Source organism: Bison bison, unplaced genomic scaffold (assembly GCF_000754665.1).
Source record: "Bison bison bison isolate TAMUID 2011002044 unplaced genomic scaffold, Bison_UMD1.0 scf7180017864144, whole genome shotgun sequence".
NCBI classification, from domain to species: domain Eukaryota; kingdom Metazoa; phylum Chordata; class Mammalia; order Artiodactyla; family Bovidae; genus Bison; species Bison bison.
This window is the reverse complement of record NW_011494716.1, coordinates 1,754,716-1,764,689: the sequence shown is the minus strand read 5'-3', so window position 1 is coordinate 1,764,689 and position 9,974 is coordinate 1,754,716. Positions and strand designations below refer to the sequence as shown.

Genomic DNA, 9,974 nt, shown 5'->3' with positions numbered 1-9,974 from the left:
CCCTGGCCCAGCGCGGGGACCCCCCCACCCCGAGCCCGCCTGCCCCAGGGGCGCCCCCTTAAGGCCCGGGTCAGGCGTCCAGGCCGCCCTGTGGCCGCGCGGCGGTCAGAGCCTGGAGCTCCTGGGACACTGGGCTCTCGTTGAGCACCGAGGTCCTGCCTCGCAACGGGACCCCCGAGGCGGCGCCGCCCGCCCGGTGGGGCCGAGGCCTGAGGCCTACGAGGCTGCCTGCCTTCCCGGCTTCCGGTCGGCCTCGCCTGGGAGCCACAGCGCCTCCTCCCCGCCTCCTCGATCGCCCCTGCCCGGGGCTGGGGTGCGAGAGAGATGCTCCTCTCTGTCCTGGCCTTGGAGAGTCCGGGTGTGTCACTGGAGAGGGGGAGCTCCTCGACCAGAGACGCGCGCCTCCCTTGGGTTTCCGCCGGCGTTTCCTCTCGCGGCTGGCTTGAGCTCTTCCCCTACTCAGGGTGATGCTGCCAAAGCCTGGGTGGGGCGTGGGAAGCCGAAGCAGGTGGAGGCCAGAGAAAGAGCTGAATCAGGTGGCGGGGGCGTCCCCAGGGCCCCCCGGAAAGGCAGGAGGCCTGATGAGGGATGTGCTTCAGAGTCGATGCCAGCCCCGGTCTGCAGTGAAACATTATTTGGAAGGCCTGGGAGTGTCTTCCAATAATGAAGAGGAGAAACTGACCTCTGGTGACCCCATCAGAGGCCATCTTACCTCAGGACAACCTGAAGCAGAAGCCTGGTTCTGATCTTCCGGACAGTGTTTCCGGGGCACGTCCCACGTGCCGTGTGCAGCTGCTGGAACCACAGTGGTGAACACAACAGCAATTTCCTCCCTCCCTGGTGCTTACAGGCTCAGGAGAGAGACAGACAGCAAGCATGAAGGCAGGCAAGGGCAGTGTAAGTTTTAATAAGTGCACTGGAGAACACACACGGTGGCGCTGGGATTAAGATGGAGATGGACCTAGAGGTGGAATTAACCTCAGTAGGGTAGTCCAGGACGTCAGCTGGGAGGAGGTGACATTTAAGCTAAGGCAGGAAGGGTGAGAAGCAGCTGGGCACTCGGGAAGAGTGGGGTGAGAAGGAGCCAGGTGGAGGAAGGAAAGTGGGGCAGGGTGGTTGGAGGGCAGTGAGAGGGAAGCATGATGTCAGATTAGTGCAGAGTGGGCCTGCAGAGCCCGAGAGCCCCAGGAAGAAGCTGGGTTTTCTTTTGAGTGCAGCGGGAGCCATCGAAGGGTTGAAGGGGTGGTGGCGGAGAGGTTCTCACATTTGCATTTAAGACCGTTGCTCGGTGTAGTCAGTATGCTTGGAGAGGTCTAGAGTGGACTTGAGAGACTCAAGTGGACTTGTTCCTGGTGGACTTCAATCCAGAAAGGCAAGCAGGCAGGTGTGGAACTAGAGATAGCAGAGAGAGCTTAACACGGTTTACATGTTAGGGAGATGGGAAGACAGGTGGTCTGTTCTCTTTGTCAGAACTATTGTATTTCCTGTCACTGTATTTGTACAGTAAACACGAGTCCAGAGGGAAGAATAATAGTGGATGATAACATCCTACCCCAGAAGGTGAACATTGAAATAGAAACTAGGGTGGTGGAGGTGGTTTCCGGGACACTGTCAATGGGTGGGCTGGGACATGTGGGTGCTCGATGATCGTCAGGGATCCTGTGAGGTGCTGATAGAAGAAACATTGGGACCTCGCTGAGCTCAGTCTTAGAAAAAGAGTTGCTCTGTTCTTCTCCTGGGGGTGTTGACATTATTGTCTATTCGTGGGGGTGCATCGTTCACCTGACTATAGGACTTCGTGGAAAGGCCTTGACTGTCCCCTTTCTGAGCTTGTGTATTTTCTCCCTCCGGGGCTTGGAGGAGACTCGTACTTGGTGGAGACCTTCAGTAATGCCGTTGAGGAAGTTGAGTCCATCTATCTTAGATGTTCACTTCTCCTTTCTCTTCTCTCTCCCTTTTAACAGAGTCAGTCCCCACCCCCAGCCAACACACACACTGCCCAGTTAGCCCCTTAACTTCGTTCAGCCTGAGCTTCCTTCTGACATTTTCCTGCCCCTTATTAGAGAACTTACTTAATACTCAAAATTGACCCCCTTATGACAGGTTGTTGTTTCAAGGACATTTTTTGTATTTTCTAAGGGACTGTGCGTGGGGACAGGGTTTGATCCAAAAGCTGCATCTCTAATGGTGCAGCTTTAAGGTAGAGTCTCCCTCCAGTATGCCCTACTCCCTGCTTCAGGCAGAGCCCTAGCCAACCCTTTTTTTCTGTTGTTCTCTATTTTCAGGCCTGGATCGGTGACATTCGAGCAGGCACTGCCCCCTCATGTGGGAACCATATCAAAGCCAGCTGCAGCTTAATTGCATTCAACTCTGACCATCCAGGTAGGGAGGTGAACGTGGATGTGGAGAGTCAGACGTTGTCACCCTACCAAGGGCAGAAGGACAGCCTCGTTGTAGGCCAGAGGCTTGGAGGGACCTTTCGGGGTTCAGAAGTCAGCACCATGAAGGGCCTTAGACGCCTGCAAAGTGGTCAATGTGCAGTAAGCAGATGGACTTCAGTTGGGCGTTTGACAGCACACGTTGTATAAACGTGTTGGCTGTGGTCTGGGGTGGGGGTGGGGGCTGTTGCTTTTGTTTCCAGCAGTCCCGATATGCAGCCCACTCCTCATGTCGGGGCAGCTGAGATCAATAGGGAGGTAAAAGCTCCCTGTGTTAGTTGGGACTCTGAAGGTTGCTAGTGATGACTCAGACCTCAAATTGACTTAAGCAAGAAACGGATAAAACAGATACAATTTGGTTTATATAACTAAATTTCAGGGGGTTCAGGCAAAGCTGTATCTCACTGTATCCTGTCCCTCAGCTCTGCTGCTCTTGGGTGACGGCTTCTTTCTCAAGTAGAATTGGGAAGGTGGCAGCTGGTGGCCCCCAGCCGACTACTAAGGCCAAACAGCGCCGTAGAGAGACAACTGTGTCTTTGCATAGTCGATGTCACAGAAGAGTCTTGTGTGGGGCAGGAACCGAACCCCGGCCAACCACTCCATCCAGAAGGACGTGGTCTTACTGTTGGTGGAGGCTCCGGGAAGGTCCGAGGCCAAGCTTTTGGGTCTCGTGTCCTCTGGGAGCCCCTGGGCAGTAGATCCCCCATTAGGCCTGAAGTCAGAGCCCCTGTGTTTGTTTGATAGGTGTACTGGGCATCGTGCCTCTGGAAAGCCAGGGAGAGGACAAGAGACAGGTGACCCACCTGGGCTGCCATTCAGGTGAGTAGAGACTGGACCCAGGAAGCCTGCAACTCACCCCTCCTGCCCTGGGGCCAGGGATTCCTACTCACCTGGTCCTGCACCCCCGTGGTTGGCTGGGCCCCTCCTGTCATCCTCTCTGTGGGAAAGCTGTTGCTGGTTGAGAACTCCAGCCTGGGCAGAGAGGAGGGAAGCTGGTGCTCCAGATGGTCAGGCTGGAAGGAGGAGGGGTATGCACTGGCCTGTGGTCCAGGCTGATGATGGCTCCCTGTCACCGTGGAAGACTCAAGCCCGTGTGGTTCTTAGCCCTGTGTGCTCGTCTAGAGCCCAGCAGATCACCTCTCACAGCAGGCATCCTCCCAGTCAGGCAGGCTGCTGAGGGCCCTCCAAGGAGGGGGCGGGTTGGGCTGCAGAGCCAGAGATGGGCCCTCACAAAGAGAGCTTTTGTCCACCCCTGCAGCTGCTCTGGGGGCGCCCAGCAGTCCGCCTGGCAGTCTGCCCGCATCGAGGGAACAGTTTGGTCTTCTCAGGCTGCAGCAGCGCCTCTTCTTTCCCCGTCCAGCTGCAGTGGCCACGGGCCCAGGCCCTCTGGCCTGTGTTCCTGGCCGCCTGTTGGGTGGCCTGGGGTGAGAGAAGGGCGCTGATCCTTCATCCCCAGTCTGGGTGTGCAGCTCAGTGTCTCGGTCCTGATGCAGAGGGTGGCGGTTAATAAGATGATGGTAGTGAAGAATGATGGAGCTTTCCGTGGGCACTCAGTGCTGTCTTCATTTTCTTACCCCATCCTTGTTTAAAACTTAAAACTTTGTCAAGGTATTGTTTACACACTTATAAACATTGCTTGTTTTATATGACACATTTGATGACTTTTGTTAAAGTAACAGGGTCGGGTATCCCACCATTGAGTTTTAGAGCATTTCCATTATCCTGGAAAGACCCCCCTCATGTCCCTTGGCAGTTAATGTGTTTGCCTCGGGCGCTGAAGCCTCAGGCATTCATGGACCTTTCTGCCTCTGCAGGAGGGGCTGTGAGCTACTGTGTGGCCAGAACTGGCCCGCTGCCTGTCTTTGTAAATAGTTTTATTGGAACACGGCCACGCCTCTTCATTGACTTACGGTCTGTGGCTGCTTTTCCCAACAACTGCAGAGCTAAGGAGATGGGTACCGTATGTCCCTCGAAGTCTGAAATGTTTTCTGTCCCGGCCTTCACAGAAAACGTTGGTTGATTTCTGCTCTGTGGACTGGCCTTCTCTGGATGTTTCACATAAATGGATTCACGTTATATGTAGCCTTTCAAATCTGGTCTGTTTCATTCGGCGTTATGTCTTTGCGATCCATCTAATGTGGCCCATAGACGAATTCTGCTTTCTCATACTTTTCTGAAGTAGGTTTCTATTTTTATTTTTTATCTGACTGCGCCATACAGTTTGCAGAATCTTAGTTCCCCGACCAGGGATTGAACCTGGAACCATGGCAATGAAAACACCAGGTCCTAACCACTGGACCACCAGTGAATTCCCAAGAAGTAGGTTTTTAAATAACCGATTTTTCAGCTAAGAAAACCAAGGCTCAAAGGGATTATTAGGAACTTAGCGATTTTGGCATTGCTGCTGGCAGAGCCAGAGTCAGAACCCAGATATTTTAGGTACAGTGCTGTTGGCTTTGTGATTCTTCTTCACAGGGAAGCAGCCCCAAGTTGGAGCTGCATGTAGGGTGGTGAGGGCCCTGTTACTGGAAGCTGGACTGGGCTTTGTTGGTGGATCATAGCATCTCTGTGGCTCCAGCTTTTCAGCACCTCTGCCCAAGGGAGCAGCCTTGCCTGGAAACTGCTCCTGGGGGCGCTTCACTCCAGCTCCTCAGAATCTACCCTCGGGGCACAGGCATTCCTCTCCCCTTAGGGTGCTGGTTGAGGGTAGGGGTGACTGCAGTGACAGGGGTTTTGGCTGTTTCTCTGACTTTGGGGTGCCCTGCCTTCTGGGACACCTTCTGCCTCTCAGCTCTCAGGTGGCGCTTTGGTCCAGGGAGCAGAAGGCTGGGCAGTATCTGGAGACCGTTTCTGCAGGACTGGGCTGGGAAGCAGTGGCCAGCAGCCTGCTCTGATGTGGGAAAGGCCGCAAGCTGTTGTGTTGAGGTTGTAGGTTCTGAAGCTGGGCTGACTGCCTGACCCTCAGCCTGGCCCCTTCTTAGCTGTGCAGTTCTGGGCAAGTTACTTAACCTCTCTGTCCTCGTGTTTTCATACTCCACTTGGGGATGAGGTCACACTGCCATCCTGAGGGTTGTTGTGAGGATTTGGTGAGATGGTGAGGATTTGGTGAGATGTAGGACCATGGTCAGGCCACGGTCCTACAGCCTAGCACAGCTGGGTGCCCAGATCGACTGCTGCTCATTCCCTTGGGGAGGCCAGAGTCTACACCCAGCCTGGGCCCTGCCCCGTCCTGTCAGGAGCCCACAGGGTTGGGTGGCAGGGATTTTGTGATCAGGAGTCCAGATTGGGGTTGTCCCAGAAGTGCCTGTCCCTGTCCACCCCTTCTCTTCCTTGTCTCCAGGGTCCGCTAGCCTGGGACAACAGTGTATCTGCTTGGCCCTGCCAGGGAGGCTGACAGGAGGGTGGTCGCTGTGCTCCTTGCCTTGGTGACTCGGGCCTGGCTGTCCTGCTCACATCTCAACCAGCTCTACCCCTCTGAAGCCCCCAGTCTCACTTCCCTTCTGGGCTCTGGCTCATTCCGTGTGCTCCATCCCCCCTCCTCATCCCCCTAGAGCTCAGCAGTTCAGGTTTTTCAGTTGCAAGGATCTGAGACCAACTCCAGCTTTCATAAGCCACAGAGGGGTTTATTGGGAGACTCTTGGGAAGCTTCCAGAACTGAAGGAGCAACTGGACACACAGGCCTTGGGAGGGTCCTGCTCGGAGCTGACCGCTGCCTCCCGGCTGGCTGCTCTCCACCCAGGCCAGTCCCTAAGGTGCCCTGCCATTCGGCCTCCTGTTCCCAGTCTTGCTCCCTTCAGAGAGAAGCTGGCACCTGGGCTTGGGGCGAGTGAGCTCCTAGGTCGGCAGTGCCACCCCAGCCCCCTCCTGCCCGGTGCCCTGACCTGTGCCACCCTCAGTGTTCTCCCGGGCCCACTGTGCCCCTCCAGGAAGCCCCCCTCCATGCTCAGCCCTCCTCTGGCTGCATCCGCAGAGAAGTGCATGTCCCTGTGGAGGTGGGGAGGGTCCGTGAGCGCTGAGTGGCCTGTGGTCTGTCCTGTTTGTGATTCCCTTGGGGGCTGACACTTGTGTCCGTTCACCTGAACTGGGCTCTGGATTTCGGGCGAATGCAGGTGCCTGGTGACGTGGGGAGCTTCCTACCCATCCTACCAGTCTCCTGCTGCTGGGCCCTTGGCCACTGGGGGCAACAGGGCTCTGGGCCTGTGTCTGGCAGGTGGGTACTGTGGTGTTCGCCCACCATCTCTAGAGTGCACTCCCCTTGAGGATTTCCAGCCTGCCATCGTGTGGGCAGAGGGGTCAGCCCGGAGGCCCTGGGCTGTGGTTCGGCCTTGGGAGAGGGCACAGTGGATTCGAACAGGACATTCGTCCTCGTCTGGCCATGTCAGCTGTTTCTGTCCCACAGACCTGGTCACGGACTTGGACTTCTCCCCCTTCGATGACTTCCTCCTGGCCACGGCCTCAGCCGACAGGACGGTGAGTAGAGCAGCTGGAAGACCTGTTTGAGGCCTTATGAGGCCCAGGGCCTTGCTGGTTCCCAGTCCAACCCCTCCTGCTAAGTCCCGCCCCCGCCCAACATCAGCTTTCGTGTGCCTCCGGGAACTTGCTCTGAGCCAGGGCCGTGACCCATGCCCTGCTGCTCGGCTCCTGCAGACAGGAGGGCCCAGGTGGTGGGAGGCCTGAAGGGAACAGAGCAGAGCACCTGTTCCTCATCTCCCACTCCCACATCTTCCCCTCGGCCCCTGAGCCCTCCCCCTCCCTTCCCCTGGGGTGGGGGCACCCAGGACAAGGCTGGATGGAGGCAGCGAGACCCCCTCCTGCCCCCCGCCAGCCCTGGGCTTAGAGACTCACTCTTTTCTGCAGGTGAAACTGTGGCGACTGCCGTTGTCTGGCCAGGCACTGCCCTCGGGGCCCGGGCTGCTGCTGGGCCCCGAGGACGCCCAGGTGGAGGTGCTGCAGTTCCACCCCACCGCCGACGGCGTCCTGCTGAGCGCGGCGGGCAGGGTCGCGAAGGTCTGGGACGCCACCAAGCAGCAGCCCCTCACAGGTAGGGCCGCCGAGACGGCCCCTCCCCGGGCAGCCCCGTCTGGCAGCACTTTCTGTCTGTTTGCAATTTTGGTAACGTGAGTTTCAAGACGTGTTGGATTTCACACGTGTGTGATATATATGTATATATAGCTACGTGTATATGTGTGTGTATGTATCTGTGTATTTATTCACCTGTGCACGTATATATAATTTACAAGACTTGTTAACAAGCACCCTGACCCTCCCCACTTTCCATAGACGTCTGTTTTCACCTCATTTGGCTGTTTTTTCTGCTCTCTCTTTCATATGTCTAAATAACTTCCTTATACTGTTATTTCTTGAATTGTGTGTCATTTCAGTTTTGAAAGCCGACTGCTAATTTCTCCTGTAGGAGATAAGAATTTTGCTGTCTCCACTACTTGCCCCTCCCCCCTACAGAGCTGCTTCTTCATTTCCCCCAGTGTAGTGTCCTGGTCCATTGGACTGCTACAACAGAATCCCAGACTGGGATTATAACTGGGTTGTAAACAACATTGATTTCTCAGTTTCGGAGTCTGCAGGTCTGAGATCCAGGCACTGGAGAGGACCTGGTTCCTGGTTCGCAGGTGGCCGTCTCTTCACACGGAGGCAGGAGTGAGGGAGCTCTCGGGGGTCTCTCTTATAAGAGCACCGAGCCCTTTCATGAGTGTGACCTCATCATCTCCCAGAGGCCCTGCTTCCAGATTCCATCCCAGTGGGAGTTAGGTTTCAACCTGTGAATTTGGGGGCACACCAACATTTAGACCACGAATAAGTAGCGACAGCTGTGGGTCAGATTCTTTAATGTTTGAGTGGTTTTGACCCATCAGCATGACCCACCATGGAGCCTAGGCGTTTTCTGTGACAGCGTCACCAAATCCTTTCTGTGGAGTCCTCCTGGACAAGCTCATCCCTTTTTTAGGGGAAAGACGTGAAGCTCAGAGAACTGAAGGACAGACTTGCCCTGCAGGGCTGTGCAGACTGTCCAGGGTTGTGCAGGGTCACCGTGGTGGTGTCCCCTCCTCTGGGGCAGGGACAAAGGGCCAACAGCATAATGGGGTGTCTGAGGGACCTGCCTTCTGACAGCATCAGTTCCTGAGAAGTCACTCAGTGTTCACCATGGAGCTGTCTTGTGCCCCAAGGGACCTGAAATTCAAGGTGCTCCTCGCCCCCAGCATGCTCCTGGTGCAGTTGAGACCAGCCCGACCTTGCAGTGGAGGTGAAGGCCACCAGGCGGTGTGTCATCAGGGAGTCACCGCAGCTGTAACTTCCATCTCAGGTCCTTCTCGTCTGCCCAGCACTGTGCCGATGGCTTCACACAGGGGGCTGTTGCCATTCCCGTGTAGTAGCTATGGTTAAATAACGTGACTGAGGCCGCAGTGCAAGCGGGTGACAGGGCTAGGATTAACTTGGGGATAGACCTTGGCATGGTAGTTACCTTGGGCTGCAGAAAGAGTTACCCCCAAACCCAGAGGCTTAAGAGAACTGAAAACATTTATCAGCGCCAGGGATTTGGGAGCAGCTTAGCTGGGTGGCTCTGGCTCAGGGTTTCTCATGAGGTCAGGGGTCCCCTGTCAGCCGGGGCTGCCGTCACCTGAAGGCTGGACTGGGCCAGGAGGATCGTGTTTTAGGTGGTTCACTCTCGCGGTGCAGGCTATGGGTAGGAGGCCTCAGTTCTCCCCTGTCGGCCTCCCCGTGGGCTGCTTGATCACCCTCACCACATGGCAGCTGCTTCTCCAGGGGACAGTCCCAGAGAAGCAGCAAGGAGGAGGCCACAGTGCGGTTTATGCTGCAGCTTTGGGAGATGCATGCCCTCTGCGAAAAGCCAGTCACCAAGTCCTGCTCACACTCAAGAGGAAAGGACTTGGGCTGCACATTTTGTTCATGTATATTTTACACTTGTTTGGCTGCACCAGGGCTTAGTTGTGGCATGTGGGATCTAGTTCCTTGACCAGGGATCGAACCCAGGCCCCCTGCATTAGGAGTGCCCAGTTTTAGTCACTGGACCACCATGGACGTCGCTGGGCTGCACATTTTGAAAGGAGAAGGTGTTAGTTTCCTAGGGTTGCCATAATAGAATACCACAAATTGAGGAACCTAAACATAACATTTATTATCTCGCAACTCTGGAGACCAGAGTCTGGAATCAAAGTGTTGGTAAGGTTAATTCCTTCTGAGGCTGCACAGGAGACTCTGGACCAGGTTCCCCGCCCAGTGCTCCCATGGCTCCCATGCTCCGTGGCTTCTAGTGCTCCCATGGCTCCCGTGCTCCATGGCTTCTGGTGCTCCCATGGCCCCAGGCTCCATGGCTTCTGGTGCTCCCATGGCCCCAGGCTCCATGGCTTCCGGTGCCCCGTGGCTCCCAGGCTCTGTGGCTTCTGGCGCTCCTGTAGCTTCTGAGCTTCTCAGCTTCCAGTGCTCCCATGGCTCCCGTGCTCTGTGGCTTCTGGTGCCCTGTGGCTCCCCGGCGCCGTGGGTTTTTGTGGCTCCCCCGTG

The 9,974-nt window shown here is 56.1% G+C and overlaps 1 protein-coding gene across 1 annotated transcript in view; it reads left to right on the top strand.

The window, feature by feature from the left end:
• The first annotated feature begins 1,643 nt into the window (after positions 1–1,643).
• The window catches only part of LOC104988991 (coronin-7-like), a 26,408-nt gene continuing 18,077 nt past the window's right edge, over positions 1,644–9,974 (top strand). Inside the window, exons 1-5 of the mRNA XM_010840495.1 lie at positions 1,644–1,661; positions 2,205–2,382; positions 3,183–3,257; positions 6,838–6,908; positions 7,296–7,479. Coding sequence (XP_010838797.1) covers positions 1,644–1,661; positions 2,205–2,382; positions 3,183–3,257; positions 6,838–6,908; positions 7,296–7,479 — 526 coding nt within the window. The remainder of the gene's footprint in view (positions 1,662–2,204; positions 2,383–3,182; positions 3,258–6,837; positions 6,909–7,295; positions 7,480–9,974) is intronic.